The 19,414-nt window shown below is 46.4% G+C and overlaps 1 protein-coding gene across 2 annotated transcripts; it reads left to right on the forward strand.

Annotated features, from left to right (window-relative positions):
* Positions 1-319: 319 nt before the first annotated feature.
* LOC121532226 lies at positions 320-18,295 on the forward strand. Of its 2 annotated transcripts, XM_041838042.1 has the most exons (6): positions 320-383; positions 3,494-3,577; positions 3,918-4,047; positions 4,156-4,329; positions 4,582-4,752; positions 18,210-18,295. In XM_041838042.1, the coding sequence occupies exons 2-6, from the start codon at positions 3,497-3,499 to the stop codon at positions 18,233-18,235; spliced, it is 582 nt and encodes a 193-aa protein (XP_041693976.1). In that variant the 5' UTR covers positions 320-383; positions 3,494-3,496; the 3' UTR covers positions 18,236-18,295. The 2 variants fall into 2 exon arrangements, with proteins under 2 accessions (XP_041693976.1, XP_041693975.1); XM_041838041.1 differs by lacking the exons at positions 320-383; positions 3,494-3,577 and having other exon boundaries at positions 3,770-4,047.
* The last annotated feature ends 1,119 nt before the right edge of the window (positions 18,296-19,414 follow it).

Below are 19,414 nucleotides of genomic sequence, written 5' to 3' on the forward strand. Positions count from 1 at the left end.
AAACATCAAAGGGATGTCTGGGGGACAGTCAAATGGAGGCTCGAAATGCCCATCCGAAATGTGTGAATTTGAATATAGTAAAATGTAGATACTATATGTTGACTCACTGATTAAGACGTTGAAATTCTTACCTTGTCACAATTTGGCATGGATAATATTCTATCGCTTTGATTGAGGGTAAAATGGCTTAGTTTGTGGCTAAACTCAAATATAACCAGTCTATAACTGCAGAATGCCACATCCTGCTCTCTTAAATCTGTCTGTGCGTTTGTGTTGTTGTTTTTCATTTCCTAAGGATACGGCTTCATCAGGGAATGTTCCACGTCCCATGCCAAGAAATTCCTTTCAGTCCCAGGTCAACTTAGTGAGCCCTGGATCAACAGGTAAGGATAGTGATGAAGGTGTGAGGAGAAAAGTAGGTTTCTACTTCACCTGTGAAGTGGAAGTACAAGAGACTATGCAGTTGTCGGCATTTCTTAGCATACTCCGCAAAGTCAAATCCACATTTTATGTATCTCTTAAACTGATAGTGTCTATTTTTAGCAGACGCTCTTATCCAGAGTGACTTACTGGAGCAATTAGGGTTAAGTGCCTTGCTCAAGGGCACATTGACAGATTTTTCACCTAGTCAGCTCGGGGATTAGAACCAGCAACCTTTTGGTTACTGGCACAACACTCTTAACCACTAAGCTACCTGCAGCCCTAAGCTACCTACCTGTTCTCTTTGACAGCTTTGCCTCTGATGGGAGAGTCGGCATGAACCAGTTTTTGAGGTAGTTAGTAATTGCTATTGCAAGAGAGACCTGAACAAGAAGCAGCATCCACACAGATAGACTACAATGACAAACAAACAATATGTTTATACTACATTCTCTTCCTCCATAGACAGTGTGGCGTCAGGCCTACACAGATCCGACCCCAGAATCAAGGACTGCTACTTACATATGAGGAAACTGCAGGATCATATCCTGCACGTGTAGCCCCATGGGAAGTCTTGTTTCACGTGCTGAGCTGCACTAATCCCACCATTGATTCTGCGAGGGCGTGAGATTTAAACCATGACGTCCCCTTTGATATTTATATATAGATTCCTCCAAGTGCGTGAAAATATACAACAGTACACAAAGACAGAGTTTGTCTTTGTATTATGTGTTTGCAATGGTTATTGGGAAAAAAAGATTGGGGCGTCTGAACAATAAATTAAAGTACCTAGTAGGAGATTTTAGTCTATGAGTTGCAGTAGATCTCAAGCATGGTTACTCATCATGTGAGGCTAACTCATTGCGTGATGTAACATATCTCTCGCACATTAAGAACTTTTTAAAAGTTGCAGCACATGATTTTAGGACTAAAATATGAAATTCATCTCACCCCATGTCCATCTCTCTCTTCCACTCACCTAGCTCTCCTCTTTCCCGTCATACATTAGTCACGTTAAATTTGCTTTGCTCTTTGTCTGGCCAGGGCAAAGCGTTCTGTCTCAAGGCTTAATGCTGACGCACATCTCCCCCTTTAGTTGCAGCATTGCTTTCCAGACGACACAATCCTGACAGCACCAGCAATGAAAACTTTTCACAGTCAGAGGTCTTGGTATCAGGCATTAACATAGCACTCTGCATTGGTTGAATTCATCCTGCTAAGTAGCGGTGCAGGTCATTAAGGTCAAATAGTAAAGTTTGGGACCAGTTGACAGGTTTTTAGCTATTTACATGGGATGGCTCACTGATAGTATGACAGGGTGACTTAAGAGGCTAAAGGACTCGAGAGTTCTGGAGATGAAGGAATATTGAAATGATTTCTTTGCCTGGTGCTTCTAAACAGAGTAATGTATACTGTTGTTGTATCCAGTAGCCTTCATAGAACTAATTGCACTGTTATGCCATTGTTATTCAACTAATATTTTATTGCCAGTGGTTGATAAGCATTTGATTTATTGCCAAGGAGTAGCAATAAATAACAAGTAGCGCAAAATAATTTGGCTACTTTTGCTGCTACTTCGCAGTCCAGGTGCAAAATATACATGGCCACTTTGATGATAGACACTTTTTATAGATTTTATAGTTCCTCTAAGAGTGCCTGAATACAGTGCCTTCAGAAAGTATTCAGACCCCTTGACTTTTTCCTAATTATGTTGTGTTTCAGCCTGAATTTACCCCACACATACAATTATCTGTAAGGTCCCTCAGTCGAGCAGTGAATTTCAAACACATATTCAACAACAAAGACCAGGGAGGTTGTCTAATGCCTCGCAAAGAAGGGCACCTATTGGTAGATGGGTAAAAATATAAAAGATGATATTGAATATCCCTTTGAGCATAATTAAGTTATTAATTACACTTTGGATGGTGTATCAACACACCCAGTCACTACAAAGATACAGGCGCCCTTCCTAACTCAGTTGCCGGAGAGGAAGGAAACTGCTCAGTTACAGAGTTTAATGGCTGTGATTGGAGAAAACTGAGGATGGATCAACAACATTGTAGATACTCCACAATACTAATATAATTGACAGAGTGGAAGAAGGAAGACTGTACAGAATAAAAGTATTTCAAAACATGCATCCTGTTTGCAACAAGGCAATAAAGTAATACTGCAAAAAATGTGGCAAAGCAATTCACTTTTTGTCCTGAATACAAAGTGCTATGTTTGGGCAATACTCCATAATACTAACCTAATTGACAGAGTTAAAAGAAGGAAGACTGTACAGAATAAAAGTATTCCAAAACATGCATCCTGTTTGCAACAAGGTAATAAAGTAATACTGCAAAAAATGTGGCAAAGCGATTCACTTTTTGTCCTGAATACAAAGTGTTATGTTTGGGGCAAATCCAATACAACACATACTGAGTCCCACTCTCCATATTTTCAAGCATAGTGGTGGCTGCATCATGTTATTGGTATGCTTGTAATCGTGAAGGACTGGGGAGTTTTTCAGGATAAAAAAGAAACGGAATGGAGCTAAGCACAGGCAAAATCCTAGAAGAAAACCTGGTTCAGTCTGCTTTCCACCAGACACTGGCAGATGAATTCACCTTTCAGCAGGACAATAACCTAAAACATAATCCAGGTGTGGAAAGCTTTTAGAGACGTACTCAGATAAACTCACAGCTGTAATCGCTGCCAAAGGCGCTTCTACAAAGTATTGACTCAAGGGTTAGATATTTATATTATATATTTTATTTTCTAAAAACATGTTTTCTCTTTGTCATTATGGGGTATTGTATGTGTGGATGGGTGAGAAAAAACATATATTTAATCAATTTTGAATTCAGGCTGTAACACAACAAAATGTGGAATTAATCAAGGTAGATACCATTACAGAGTCACAGAGCACTGCTGAGATAGCTGAGTGTGATGTTTACCTATAGTGCAGTGCTACACAGGTATTTAGAGTCAAATGTTACAAGGAAATGGAGCTGGGAAATCTGTTAAGTCACTTAATCATTGATTAACCTTCCTGAACATTCCAAATCCCCCAATTGTTTTTGTCCAGTGAATGCAAAAATGGACATGGATACTAGCAAACTACACTGCAGACATCAAGAATATAATCTTGGACAGTATCAGCTCAAGCGCAGTGAGTGTGATTTATTTCCTTTGATACCTAGTCATATTATCAACTGCCTGAAGCTATTTTAGCACAGTGGTTCGGGGTTCAAATAATGAATGTCTCTAAATACTTTCTAAAAATGGACTGTATTGTAATACTGTACTGTAGGTTTGAAAACTTTGCAAAGACCTGTCTTTTATCGACCTAATCAGTCTTTTTCAAGTGTTCTGATTTGCAATGCTTTTTCTTATGAGAGTATATGAAAGAATCTCTCTACTCACTCAGTCACGTATTAATACCACTTGAAATTAAGTGCAGCTCTTATGTAATTTATGTTTTTACCACCTCCCACCCCTACGTCCCAAAGCACGCACTGGTCCACTCCCTGCTCTGCCAGCAGAGAGCAGTGTTTGAGAGCAAACATGGGAAAGTCCTGTCCCTACCTGTCACCATCTCCACTATAGGGTTCTACATAATCAGAAATGATAGACGAGAAGGTGAGTTGCACAGTTAAGTGAGGTGAATCTACAAACTCTTACCGACCACTCTGAGGATGATAGCTTAGGGACCATTCCAAACTGGGTGTTTTTGGCAATCACTCATAGGAACACCAATCAGTCTTCAGGCTATTTTGGAGTCCAACCCACTGCCAGTCAACATCCAACCAATAACGCCACTCATCCTGCCGTGGCTGTCAGGAGGCCATAGGCTGGACACACTGACAATCACACGCACCTATGAGGAGCAGCTCTTACTGGGCTTTCCTTCCAGCAGTGAAGGTATTCATGCCTTGCATTATTTTTAAATCAATCTGATATCATTAGTTGAAACCTGTTCTGAATGTTACAGCAGGTCATTTGTATGGTGACCTCAAATATGTATAAGTTTGTCATATAGCCTTTTACCACAAATAGTGAGAACTTAGCATTTGAAAATATGTAACCTATACATCTATTCTGTTTAGCATGGATTTCAAGAGAATGCAGATTTAGTCTCCGAGAACGTATTCATTATGTGTTGTTGTTATTCAGGAATCCTCTCCAGACACACTCCTCTGGTGCTGCCCATGTATATGAAGGAGGTGCGTATTGCACTGGCAGAGGTGTTGGAGAGACTCAATCAGGGCCAGTTTGAGGACGCCTGTGCTACATTGGGGGGGCAGATCGATGAGCTGGGCCACAGGAACCTTTTCATCTTTCAAGGTACACAGCAGCCCTCTGCATGAAAAATGTATTGTTACATTACACCTCCCTTTGGTGGTACAGTTGAAGTCGGAAGTTTACATACACTTAGGTTGAAGTCATTAAAACTCATTTTTCAACCACTCCACAAACGTATTGTTAACAAACTATAGTTTGGGCAAGTCGTTTAGGACATATACTTTGTGCATGACACAAGGAATTTTTCCAACAATTGTTTACAGACAGATTATTTCACTTACAATTCACTGTATCACAATTCCAGTGGGTCAGAACGCTAAGTTGACTTTGCCTTTAAACAGCTTGGAAAATTCCAGAAAATGATGTCATGGCTTTAGAAGCTTCTGATAGGCTAATTGACATCATTTGAGTCAATTGGAGGTGTACCTGGGGATGTATTTCAAGGCCTACCTTTAAACTCAGTGCCTCTTTGCTTGACATCATGGGAAAATCAAAAGAAATCAGCCAAGACATCAGAAAAAAAATTGTAGACCTCCACAAGTCTGGTTCATCATTGGGAGCAATTTCCAAATGCCTGAAGGTACCACGTTCATCTGTACAAACAATAGTACGCAAGTATAAACACCATGGGACCACGCAGCCGTCATACCGCTCAGGAAGAGACGCGTTCTGTCTCCTAGAGATGAACGTACTTTGCTGCGAAAAGTGCAAATCAATCCCAGAACAACAGCAAAGGACCTTGTGAAGATGCTGGAGGAAACAGGTACAAAGGTATCTATATCCACAGTCCAACAAGTCCTATATTGACACAACCTGAAAGGCCGCTCAGCAAGGAAGAAGCCACTGCTCCAAAACTGCCATAAAAAAGCCAGACTACGGTTTGCAACTGCACATGGGGACAAAGATCGTACTTTTTGGAGAAATGTCCTCTGGTCTGATGAAACAAAAATATAACTGTTTGGCCATAATGACCATCGTTATGTTTGGAGGAAAAAGGGGGATGCTTGCAAGCCGAAGAACACCATCCCAGCCGTGAAGCACGGGGGTGACAGCATCATGCTGTGGGGGTGCTTTGCTGCAGGAGGGACTGGTGCACTTCACAAAATAGATGGCATCATGAGGAAGGAAAATTATGTGGATATATTGAAGCAACATCTCAAGACATCAGTCAGGAAGTTAAAGCTTGGTCGCAAATGGGTCTTCCAAATGGCCCCAATCATACTTCCAAAGTTGTGGCAAAATGGCTTAAGGACAACAAAGTCAAGGTATTGGAGTGGCCATCACAAAGCCCTGACCTCAATCCTATAGAAAATGTGTGGGTAGAACTGAAAAAGTGTGTGCGAGCAAGGAGGCCTACAAACCTGACTCAGTTACACCAGCTCTGTCAGGAGGAATGAGCCAAAATTCACCCAAATTATTGTGGGAACCTTGTGGAAGGCTACCCGAAACGTTTGACCCAAGTTAAACAATTTAAAGGGAATGCTACCAAATACTAATTGAGTGTATGTGTAATGAATACTCGGACAGAGTGGTAAGATCCAATCGCAGAATAGCGATGCTTTATTAGAGTACAGACAAGGGAATAGCTTAATCGTGGTCGGGCGGGCTGTGGTCAAAACCGGGCCAGGCAGAGACAGGCAGAGGTACCAAGGGAGCGGGCTTAGTCGTAGTCGAGGGCACAGACACAGGATCAGAGGACGGTAATCACTGGGATAGACAAGCAGAGGATTAAGCAATTCGGGGAGTCAAACAACGAGGCACAGGTCGGGTACACGGGTAATCAAAACAACAAACTCTCTCTCTCTCTGAACAAAACGCTTAGCAAGTCACAATGGAACAATACCTCGCACCGACTGAGCTTCTGAGCACACCTTATATCCTACACTAATTACTGACAGGTGTGCTCAGAACTCAGGTGAACCAGATCGAGTCTGATGACTCCCCCTCTCTGTAGATCGGGGAAGTGTCAGACTCTGTCTAGACCCAGCCAACCCCCGATCCCTTACATTATCCCCCTCCCCAGGGCCGGCTCCTGACGGCCTTCTACCTCTACCGGGTGGTCTTCCTCTGGGTCGGGGTCCTGGATGATCTGGGTGTTCAGCGTGGAAGGTGGCCTTGAGAGCGGGGTCCAGTATGTCCTTAGCAGGGATCCAGGACCGTTCCTCAGGTCCATATCCCTCCCAGTCCACGAGATATTCGATGCCCCCTCGTCTCCGTCTTGACTCCAGTATCTCGTGGACTGTATAGGTGGTGTCCTGTTCATCCTCCAAAGGTGGTGTAGTAGGTTGTTGAGCAATTGGGGGTACATCGGGCTATAGTGGACAGCTTTCAACAGGGAGACGTGGAACGTAGGGTTTATCCTGTAGTGTCGAGGGAGTAACAGACGGTAGGTGACAGGGTTAATACGTCTCAGTACCTTGAAAGGCCCGATGTACCTGGGTTGGAGCTTCTTGCAGCTCCGTTGGAACCGCAGGTCTCGGGTAGACAGCCACACTCGTTGCCCGGGTTGATAAGTGGGAGTAGGTCTCCGGCGTCGGTCGGCGTAGGTCTTTGCTGTTGTGAGGCCTGACTGAGATGTTGATGGGCCGTCTCCCAGACCTGCGCACTCCGACGGAACCACTCGTCCACCGCCGGTACCATCCCGGGTGCGGTATCCCACGGGAACAGGGGTGGTTGATACCCTAGAACACACTGGAAGGGCGTTAGACGTAGGGGAGGTGTGAATGAGTGAGTTCTGAGCATACTCTACCCAAGGAAGGAATCGGCTCCACTCTTGCGGCTGCCGCGAACATTGTTGCCGTAGATACTTCCCAATTTCCTGGATGAGCCGTTCTGTCTGCCCATTGGCCTGGGGATGATATCCGGAGGTGAGGCTCACCGAGATGCCCAAGCGTTCGCAGAAGGCCTTCCATACCCGGGATACGAACTGGGGTCCCCGGTCGGAAACAATATCCTCCGGAACACCAAACTGCCGGAACACCTGGTTAAACATAGTCTCAGCCATCTGAGTGGCGTTAGGTAAACGGGTCATGGGTACTAACCGGCACAACTTGGAGAATCGATCGATGACCACGAGAATTACAGTATGGCCCTCTGATTCTGGTAGATCGGTAACAAAGTCCATAGCAATGTGCGACCAGGGTCATTGAGGAGTTGGCAATGGCATCAGCTTACCCTCCGGTAGTGCTCGAGGCGTCTTGGACTGAGCACATACTGGGCAGGATAATACGTAGTCTCTGACGACATCTGTGAGGGAATCCCACCAGTATTTTCGACTGATGAGTCGTGTAGTTCGAGTGATTCCGGGATGACAAGATCCTAGCGACGTGTGGCACCATTCCATCAGTTGAGGTCGAAGCGGAGCTGGTACAAACACCTTCGACACCGGGGTTTCTGGAGGGGCTGGTTCCGCTTGGAGGCTCTCCTGAATAGTGTCATCGATAGCCCACCTCACCGGACCAGCACGGCAACTCATGGGGAGGATAGGTTCTGGTTCCACGGGTCTTTCCGCGCGCTCGAACCGTCGGGAAAGCGCGTCCGCCTTACAATTCTTGGACCCGGGAATATAAGAGACAGTGAATTGGAAACGATTGAAGAATAAAGACCACCTTGCCTGTCGGGAGTTCAGTCGTTTAGCACTGTGAAGATACTCCAGATTGCGGTGGTCCGTGAGCACTTGGAACGGATGATCTGCTCCCTCCAGCCAATGTCTCCACTCCTCCAGTGCTAACTTCACCGCCAGTAATTCACGATTTCCCACGTCGTAGTTCTGCTCGGCCGGATTCAGCTTCTTAGAAAAAAAAGCACAGGGTCGTGATTTGGGCGGCTCACCTTGGCGCTGGGATAGCACGGCTCCAACTCCAACCTCCGAGGCGTCCACCTCCACGATAAACGGCAAGGTAGGATCCGGCTGACATAAAATGGGAGCGGTGGTAAAGCGTTGTTTCAATGTCTCAAAAGCCCGCACTGCCCCCTCCGTCCATTTCAGACCACGACCCTTGTAGCTGGTCATCGCCGACAGGGGAGCTGCGGTTGTGCTGAAATTACGCACGAACCGTCTATAGTAATTGGCAAACCCTAAGAATCTCTGGAGCTCTTTCACCGTCTGGGGTTGAGGCCAGTCTCGTACAGCTTGCACCTTGGATTCATCCAGTTTTACCCGTCGGGAGTGAGTATGGCCCCAAGGAAGGAAATCGTAGTGACATGGAATTCACTCTTTTCGGCCTTCACGAACAGAGAGTGTTGTCGGAGTCGGTCCAGAACCTGTCGTACATGGGACACATGTTCACTCAGAGAGTTAGAGTAGATTAGGATGTCATCAATGTACACTATAACAAAGCGATCAATCAAGTCCCTGAAAATGTCATTCATGAACGCCTTGAACACAGAGGGTGCGTTAGTAAGTCCATAGGGCATGACACAATATTCATAATGTCCTCGATGGGTGATGAAGGCGGTCTTCCATTCATCCCCTTCTCTAATGCGCACCAGATTGTACGCACTCCTGAGGTCCAGTTTACTGTAGATGGAGGCCTGCCCCACCTGCTCGAGGGCTGCTGGAATCAAAGGAAGAGGGTAACGATTTTTAATGGTAATATCGTTCAAACCTCGATAGTCTATACAAGGACGCAGTCCGCCATCCTTTTTCTTAACAAAGGAAAAACTGGATGCGGCGGGAGACGTAGATGGGCGAATGGCCCCTTGCTGTAGTGCCTCATCAATATACTTGCTCATAGATTCTCGTTCCGGCTGTGACAAAGGGTAGATTCTTCCGCGAGGAGGTGTAGCCCCGGATAGCAGGTCAATTGCACAGTCCCAGGCCCGATGCGGTGGTAACACGGTAGCCCTCTCCTTGGAGAACACCTGCGCGTAATCCTGGTACTCTGTAGGAACAACAGTAGACACCGCACCCTGCGCATCCTCCACAGTAGACGTTTTGCAAGGTAAATTGAGGCACTCTGCCCTACATACCTCACTCCAAGCCATGATATCGCCAGATCTCCAGGAGATGACCGGATCATGGGTAACGAGCCAGGGGTGGCCGAGGACTAGCGGCTCCCGTGGAGCGGAGATGACGAACAGAATTATGTTCTCATGGTGCAGGGAGCCCACTTGTAACTTTATTTCCTCGGTACGGTGCGTAATGAACCCAGTGCCCATGGGCTCACCGTCTAGCGCGTTGACTCGCAGGGGAGGTTGAATTGGGATAAGTTGAACTCCCAATTTCTCAGCGAGACCCACATCCATAAAACTGGCAGCCGCCCCGGAATCAATAAGACCTTCCAATCTGCGCACTCTCTCTCCAACAGATAAGGTAACTGGCACATACATTTGTGTAGATGTGATGTTGAAAACGTGAGTCTCACTCACCGGTTTGGCAGTTCCGAGGCGATATTCTGGGGTACGGTTTGGTCGTACCGGACATTGCCGAATGAAATGACCCGACTGACCACAATACAGGCATAGTCCGTCTTGCCGACGTTGTTGTCTCACCGAACCCTGTAGGGGTGACCGTCCCAGTTGCATAGGTTCCTCCTCAGATTCTCTCCTCCGCTCTGACGATTGCGTAGGACCAGTGACCGAGGGCTCCCGGACTGTGGATACCTATCAGATTATCAATAGAGATGGCGATGTTGATAAACTCATGTAGCGCAGTGATATCTCCCCGACAAGCCAACTCAGTCTGTACTTCTTTGCGCAGCCCTCTTCGGAAAACGGTGAGCAAAGCAGTCTCGCTCCATCCGCTACCGGCTGCTATAGTACGGAACTCTAAAGCGTAGTCGGCTACTGTGCGACGGCCCTGCTGAAGTTCGCATAGTTGGTCTCCCACGCTACGCCCAGATACTGGGTGGTCGAACACCTCTTGGAACAGTCTCTTAAACTGAACTTCCGCATTCAACTCGGGGACCTCAGCTGCCCAAAGCGCAGTAGCCCAATCCAGTGCTCTACCCGTTAGCAGAGAAATCATGAAATCCACCCTGCTACGGTCATCGGAAAACATAGTACGATTATACGACATATACAGGGACGTCTGGAGTAGAAACCCCTGACATTTGCCAGGTTCCCCGTCGTACCTTGTCGTTTGAGAAATCGGAGGTGCATGACAAGGACTGACCGTGCTCGGGGTGGTGCCTTCAGCCGCACCAGCGTTGAGTAGCTGCAGGAGTTCATCCATCCGTTTCTCCTGTATCTCCCATCGCCTCTGTAATTCCGCTGGATCCATGGTAAAGGCGAGGTATTCTGTAATGAATACTCGGACAGAGTGGTAAGATCCAATCGCAGAATAGCGATGCTTTATTAGAGTACAGACAAGGGAATAGCTTAATCGTGGTCGGGCGGGCTGTGGTCAAAACCGGGCCAGGCAGAGACAGGCAGAGGTACCAAGGGAGCGGGCTTAGTCGTAGTCGAGGGCACAGACACAGGATCAGAGGACGGTAATCACTGGGATAGACAAGCAGAGGATTAAGCAATTCGGGGAGTCAAACAACGAGGCACAGGTCGGGTACACGGGTAATCAAAACAACGAACTCTCTCTCTCTCTCTCTGAACAAAACGCTTAGCAAGTCACAATGGAACAATACCTCGCACCGACTGAGCTTCTGAGCACACCTTATATCCTACACTAATTACTGACAGGTGTGCTCAGAACTCAGGTGAACCAGATCGAGTCTGATGACTCCCCCTCTCTGTCGATCGGGGAAGTGTCAGACTCTGTCTAGACCCAGCCAACCCCCGATCCCTTACAGTATGTAAACTTCTGACCCACTGGGAATGTGATGAAAGAAATAAAAGCTGAAATAAATCATTCTCTCTACTATTATTCTGACATTTCACATTCTTAAAATAAGGTGGTGATCCTAACTGACCTAAAACAGGCAATTTTTACTTGTATTTGGCTAAGGTGTATGTAAACTTCAAACTTCAACTGTACCTCACCTTAGAATGATATGGTGGGTGACAGTTTACTAAGTGTGGATCAGCAATAGCATCAGTACACCACACTACAGCAGACCCAGAGGAGTCCCACAGGGATTTGTAGTCTGTAGGGGATCAAAAAAGTATTTGATCCCCTGCTGATTTTGTACGTTTGCCCACTGACAAAGAAATGATCAGTCTATAATTTTAATGGTAGGTTTATTTGAACAGTGAGAGACAGAATAACAACAAAAAAATCCAGAAAAACGCATGTCAACAATTTTATAAATTTATTTGCATTTTAATGAGGGAAATAAGTATTTGACCCCCTCTCAATCAGAAAGATTTCTGGCTCCCAGGTGTCTTTTATTTTACATTTACATTTACATAATTTAGCAGACGCTCTTATCCAGAGCGACTTACAAATTGGTGCATTCAATTTATGATAGCCAGTGGGACAACCACTTTATTTTTTATTTTTATGGGGGGTGGGGGAGGAGGGGGGGGGTAGAAGGTTTACTTTATACTATTCCAGGTATTCCTTAAAGAGGTAGGGTTTCAAGTGTCTCCGGAAGGTGGTCAGTGACTCCGCTGTCCTGGCGTCGTGGGGGAGCTTGTTCCACCATTGGGGTGCCAGAGCAGCGAATAGCTTTGACTGGGCTGAGCGGGAACTGTGCTTCCGTAGAGGTAGGGGAGCTAGCAGGCCAGAGGTGGATGAACGTAGTGCCCTCGTTTGGGTGTAGGATCAGAGCCTGAAGGTAAGGAGGTGCCGTTCCCCTCACAGCTCCGTAGGCAAGCACCATGGTCTTGTAGTAGATGCAAGCCTCAACTGGAAGCCAGTGGAGTGTGCGGAGGAGCGGGGTGACATGAGAGAACTTGGGAAGGTTGAACACCAGACGGGCTGCAGCGTTCTGGATAAGTTATAGGGGTTTAATGGCACAGGCAGGGAGCCCAGCCAACAGCGAGTTGCAGTAATCCAGACGGGAGATGACAAGTACCTGGATTAGGACCTGTGCCGCTTTCTGTGTAAGGTAGGGTCGTACTCTGCGAATGTTGTAGAGCATGAACCTGCAGGATCGGGTCACCGCTTTGATGTTAGTGGAGAATGACAGGGTGTTGTCCAGGGTCACGCCAAGGTTCTTTGCACTGTGGGAGGAGGACACAATGGAGTTGTCAACCGTGATGGCGAGATCATGGAGCGGACAGTCCTTCCCCGGGAGGAAGAGCAGCTCCGTCTTGCCAAGGTTCAGCTTGAGGTGGTGATCCGACATCCACACTGATATGTCTGCCAGACATGCAGAGATGCGATTTGCCACCTGGTTATCAGAAGGGGGAAAGGAGAAAATTAATTGTGTGTCGTCTGCGTAGCAATGATAGGAGAGACCATGTGAGGATATGACAGAGCCAAATGACTTGGTGTATAGAGAGAATAGGAGAGGGCCTAGAACTGAGCCCTGGGGGACACCAGTGGTGAGAGCACGTGGTGCGGAGACAGATTCTCACCACGCCACCTGGTAGGAGCGACCTGTCAGGTAGGACGCAATCCAAGAGTGAGCAGCGCCGGAGATGCCCAACTCGGAGAGGGTGGAGAGGAGGATCTAATGGTTCACAGTATCAAAGGCAGCGGATAGGTCTAGAAGGATAAGAGCAGAGGAGAGAGAGTTAGCTTTAGCAGTGCGGAGAGCCTCCGTGACACAGAGAAGAGCAGTCTCAGTTGAATGACCAGTCTTGAAACCTGACTGGTTTGGATCAAGAAGGTCATTCTGAGAGAGATAGCAGGAGAGTTGGCTAGAGACGGCACGCTCAAGAGTTTTGGAGAGAAAAGAAAGAAGGGATACTGGTCTGTAGTTGTTGACATCGGAGGGATCGAGTATAGGTGTTTTGAGGAGGGGTGCAACTCTCGCTCTCTTGAAGACGGGACATGGCCAGCGGTCAAGGATGAGTTGATGAGCGAGGTGAGGTAAGGGAGAAGGTCTCCGGAAATGGTCTGGAGAAGAGAGGAGGGGATAGGGTCAAGCGGGCAGGTTGTTGGGCGGCCGGCCGTCACAAGTCGCAAGATTTCATCTGGAGAGAGAGAGGAGAAAGAAGTCAAAGCATAGGGTAGGGCAGTGTGAGCAGGACCAGCGGTGTCATTTGACTTAATAAATGAGGATCGGATGTCGTCAACCTTATTTTCAAAATGGTTGACGAAGTCATCCACAGAGAGGGAGGAGGGAGGGGGAGGAGGAGGAGGAGGAGGATTCAGCAGGGAGGAGAAGGTGGCAAAGAGCTTCCTAGGGTTAGAGGCAGAGGCTTGAAATTTAGAGTGGTAGAAAGTGGCTTTGGCAGTGGAAACAGAGGAAGAGCATGTAGAGAGGAGGGAGTGAAAAGATGACAGGTCCACAGGGAGTCTAGTTTTCCTCCATTTCCGCCTGGCTGCCCGGAGCCCTCTTCTGTGAGCTCGCAATGAGTCGTCAAGCCACGGAGCAGGAGGGGAGGACCGAGCCGGCCGGGAGGATAGGGGACATAGAGAGTCAAAAGATGCAGAAAGGGAGGAGAGGAGGGTTGAGGAGGCAGAATCAGGAGATCGGAGGGAGAAGGATTTAGCAGAGGGAAGAGATTATAGGATGGAAGAGGAGAGAGTAGCGGGAGAGAGAGACCGAAGGTTGCAACGGCACATTACCATCTGAGTAGGGGCAGAGTGAGTAGTGTTGGAGGAGAGCGAGAGAGAAAAGGATACAAAGTAGTGGTCAGAGACTTGGAGGGGAGTTGCAGTGAGATTAGTAGAAGAACAGCATCTAGTAAAGATGAGGTCAAGCGTATTGCCTGCCTTGTGAGTAGGGGGGGATGGTGAGAGGGTGAGGTCAAAAGAGGAAAGGAGTGGAAAGAAGGAGGCAGAGAGAAATGAGTCAAAGGCAGACTTAAAGTCACCCAGAACTGTGAGGGGTGAGCCATCCTCAGAAAAGGAACTTATCAAGGCGTCAAGCTCATTGATGAACTCTCCAAGGGAACCTGGAGGGCGATAAATGACAAGGATGTTAAACTTGAATGGGCTAGTGACTGTGACAGCATGGAATTCAAATGAGGAGATAGACAGATGGGTCAGGGGAAAAAGAGAGAATGAGATGAGGATTCCTGTTCCACCGCCGCGCTGACCAGATGCTCTCGGGGTATGCGAGAACACATGGTCAGATGAGGGAAGAGCAGTAGGAATAGCAGTGTTTTCTGTGGTAATCCATGTTTCCGTCAGCGCCAAGAAGTCGAGGGACTGGAGGGTAGCATAGGCTGAGATGAACTCTGCCTTGTTGGCCGCAGAACAGCAGTTCCAGAGGCTCCCAGAGACCTGGAACTCCACGTGGGTCATGCGCACAGGGACCACCAGATTAGAGTGGCAACAGCCACGTGGTGTGAAGCGTTTGTATGGCCTGTGCAGAGAGGAGAGGAGAGAACAGGGATAGACAGATACATAGTTGACAGGCTACAGAAAAAGGCTACAATAATGCAAAGGAGATCGGAATGAAATGAACTAAACATCTGGGAAAGCGAGAGAGCGGGGCCTCCCTCACTTACGTTTCACTGAAACACTCAAATATAACTCTCCCAACTTCCACTTTAGAAATTATAATTGTTGTAAACTACAGCGGTTCAATGATTTCTAGGAATAGACTCTAACTTAGTTTATTCAGCTAGCTAACTTGGTACAGTATTCTTCTGTGAAAACTGTCCAGGGCACCAAATCCTATGACGCCATAGCCAACTAGCATGCCAGCCTCCAATAACACGGTTTAGCACCAATACTCGGTTACAACAAACCACCAGTATGTTAACACGCCAAGCAGATCATTCGTGTCCGTGTCTAACGTTGTGTAAAGTTTTGGGTTAGTTTTGACAGTTTGAGTGAGTACATCATCAACTTATTCAGCCAGTTAGTTAGCTAGAATAGTTAGCATACTAGCTAGCCATTGCTTTCTGCCAACGAACCAACCCCTCCTCCCACGGCACGAACACACAGAGAGAGCCAAGCTAACGTTAACTAGTCACCCATGTCCCGAATTCCCTTGAACGACTCTGGTTACCAGTATGTAAAAACAAAACACAAATAAATGTAGGTTATAACTTACCCTTAGTAGCTACTGTTCGCCAGTTAAGTGCAAAGCTAGCCACTGAATCGATTCAGCCAGTTCGCGTCTGTCCCAACGGAGAGAAAGCGTCTCCAAATATTAAAACTAGGTCGTTCCAGCTATTGTTTAGTTAGCTATCCAGGTAGCAACAAGCTAGCTACATTTCGAGTATTGTAGCTACTAACTACCTAACGTTAACGCTTCAGATAATGAGGTTAGAAAACAGCTGAATGGTAGGTAGCTAGCTGGCATAATTACAGGTACTCTTAAGCGTGAAATAACATTGGAAACAACTATCCACAGTTGCTAATAGTTACCAGTAGCTACCCGCTAGCTAGTCCAGGTAGTGGGTTAGCTAGCCTCGTGCTTCACCGGGCTCAACCGAATACAATACTTACCTACAATAATTACCTACAATAATCTACAATAACTACCTAGATAAACTACCTACAATACCTAACTACAATACCTACCTACAATCTAAATACATGGTTTAAGCTTTACTCGACACCATATAAGCCAAGCTTACCTCCCGCCAGAGAGAGACACAACCTCACCCAACGCCTGCCTGTTAGCTTTTTTTATACAGGTAACGAGCTGAGATTAGGAGCACACTCTTAAAGGGAGTGCTCCTAATCTCAGTTTGTTACCTGTATAAAAGACACCTGTCCACAGAAGCAATCAATCAATCAGATTCCAAACTCTCCACCATGGCCAAGACCAAAGAGCTCTCCAAAGATGTCAGGGACAAGATTGTAGACCTACACTGGAATGGGCTACAAGACCATCGCCAAGCAGCTTGGTGAGAAGGTGACAACAGTTGGTGCGATTATTCGCAAATGGAAGAAACACAAAAGAACTGTCAATCTCCCTCGGCCTGGGGCTCCATGCAAGATCTCACCTCGTGGAGTTGCAATGTTCATGAGAACGGTGAGGAATCAGCCCAGAACTACACGGGAGGATCTTGTCAATGATCTCAAGGCAGCTGGGACCATAGTCACCAAGAAAACAATTGGTAACACACTACGCCGTGAAGGACTGAAATCCTGCAGCGCCCGCAAGGTCCCCCTGCTCAAGCAAGCACATATACAGGCCCATCTGAAGTTTGCCAATGAACATCTGAATGATTCAGAGGAGAACTGGGTGAAAGTGTTGTGGTCAGATGAGACCAAAATCGAGCTCTTTGGCATCAACTCAACTCGCCGTGTTTGGAGGAGGAGGAATGCTGCCTATGACCCCAAGAACACCATCCCCACCGTCAAACATGGAGGTGGAAACATTATGCTTTGGGGGTGTTTTTCTGCTAAGGGGACAGGACAACTTCACCGCATCAAAGGGACGATGGACGGGGCCATGTACCGTCAAATCTTGGGTGAGAACCTCCTTCCCTCAGCCAGGGCATTGAAAATGGGTCGTGGATGGGTATTCCAGCATGACAATGACCCAAAACACACGGCCAAGGCAACAAAGGAGTGGCTCGAAGAAGCACATTCAGGTCCTGGAGTGGCCTAGCCAGTCTCCAGACCTTAATCCCATTTAAAATCTGTGGTGGGAGCTGAAAGTTCGAGTTGCCAAACGTCAGCCTCAAAACCTTAATGACTTGGAGAAGATCTGCAAAGAGGAGTGGAACAAAATCCCTCTTGAGATGTGTGCAAACCTGGTGGCCAACTACAAGAAACGTCTGACCTCTGTGATTGCCAACAAGGGTTTTGCCACCAAGTACTAAGTCATATTTTGCAGAGGGGTCAAATACTTATTTCCCTCATTAAAATGCAAATCAATTGATAACATTTTTGACATGCGTTTTTTTCTGGATTTGTTTGTTGTTATTCTGTCTCTCACTGTTCAAATAAACCTACCATTAAAATTATAGACTAATCATGTCTTTGTCAGTGGGCAAACATACAATCATGAGCTGGTAGCTTAGTGGTTAAGCGCGTTGTGCCAGTAACCGAAAGGTCGCTGGTTCTAATCCCCGAGCCGACTAGGTGAAAAGTCTGTCGATGTGCCCTTGAGCAAGGCACTTAACCCTAATTGCTCCTGTAAGTCGCTCTGGATAAGAGCGTCTGCTAAATGACTAAAATGTAAATGTAAAAATGGGATCAAATACTTTTTTCGCTCACTGTATAAGAAGACTTCTATGCAGGTTTGGTGTGAGAGTGGCACAGTTGAAGAGGCAGGGACTAAACTGGTTTACTCCGTTTTAGAGAAATTGAGTTTGCCATTTAGCCAACATACAGTATCAATGAAGCAAGAATTGATGCAGGATGCTGCATAGGAGTCTGTCTCCTTGCATTTGAGAAATCAGACATTTTAAATGGACCAAGTACAAATCCCTGTGGGACTCCTGTAGTGTGCCATCAGAACATACATTTTTTATGACCTCACTATTATTTTTATTGATATTACAGCACATAAATATCCTAATTGGCAATTGACAGATGTAAATGTTCAAAATAACTAAAGCCTAGTCTGCCTCTGCAGATATCACCATTTTGAATAAGAGTTGATTGAAAAGGGTCACAAATACATGGAGGTGAAGCCAATCTACAGGTACATGAGCCTGAAGAACCAGGGTGATGAAATCAACCTCTCACAGCACCTTGACTTTGAGACAACCAAGTCTCCTACTTTACAGAGAAAAGCAGCAAGACCCCCACCTGTACGCCCTAAAACACAAGATTTACAAATAGCTAGACACAAACTTCCACCCCTTCCTCCATCATTGGAGAACTCCAATTCCTTGTCCTGCTCTGGCGGCTCATGGCACTCACTCTTCTGCTCCTTAGCAGAGGTGCCCTGTAATCTACGGGTCCTGAGTGTGGCACATGTGTGCTCCTGTCTGCGACTGCTCAACTTGGCCCAGTACTGCCAGGCCTTTGAGAGGGAGCAGATTGACGGGGACGTGTTGTACACAGTTGAGCCCAGCATGATGAGGGAGACCCTGGGTATGGAGAGCCTGCACGTGGGCAAGCGTCTCCGCTTCCGAGAGGGCTGGAAGCCCTTACTTGGGTCCTCTGGAGCTGATCAGGTTGGGTAGTAACGGATTACCTGTAATGGGGATACAGTGGGGGAAAAAAGTATTTAGTCAGCCACCAATTGTGCAAGTTCTCCCACTTAAAAAGATGAGAGAGGCCTGTAATTTTCATCATAGGTACATGTCAACTATGACAGACAAATTGAGATTTTTTTTCTCCAGAAAATCACATTGTAGGATTTTTAATGAATTTATTTGCAAATTATGGTGGAAAATAAGTATTTGGTCACCTACAAACAAGCAAGATTTCTGGCTCTCACAGACCTGTAACTTCTTCTTTAAGAGGCTCCTCTGTCCTCCACTCGTTACCTGTATTAATGGCACCTGTTTGAACTTGTACCTATGATGAAAATTACAGGCCTCTCTCATCTTTTTAAGTGGGAGAACTTGCACAATTGGTGGCTGACTAAATACTTTTTTTCCCCACTGTATGCTATCAGATTATAAAAATGTAAGGGGAAATCTGGGATCCAAACAGCAATAAAGCGGTCATCCTGCCACTTTTTTGGTAACCAGCTGCATGAAAATAAATGACATTTTGGAAAAATGTATTGCATCTTTTATGTTAGGCTAAGTACCTTTTACATTAGTAATGGTTGAAGTGTCATTCAAAATGAAGGTTACTTTTGTGCTGGGAAGCAAACATTCCTCC

This window comes from Coregonus clupeaformis, chromosome 19 (assembly GCF_020615455.1).
Source record: "Coregonus clupeaformis isolate EN_2021a chromosome 19, ASM2061545v1, whole genome shotgun sequence".
Lineage (NCBI taxonomy): Eukaryota > Metazoa > Chordata > Actinopteri > Salmoniformes > Salmonidae > Coregonus > Coregonus clupeaformis.

What these genes read in the sequence shown, in the direction of transcription:
- LOC121532226 (XM_041838041.1), top strand. Translation starts at nt 3,810, where the DNA reads ATGAAAGAATCTCTCTACTCACTCAGTCACGTATTAATACCACTTGAA. An exon ending in CAGAAATGATAGACGAGAAG is followed by an intron (nt 4,048 to 4,155) that starts GTGAGTTGCACA and finishes AATCACTCATAG; the next exon opens with GAACACCAATCAGTCTTCAG. An exon ending in CTTTCCTTCCAGCAGTGAAG is followed by an intron (nt 4,330 to 4,581) that starts GTATTCATGCCT and finishes GTTGTTATTCAG; the next exon opens with GAATCCTCTCCAGACACACT.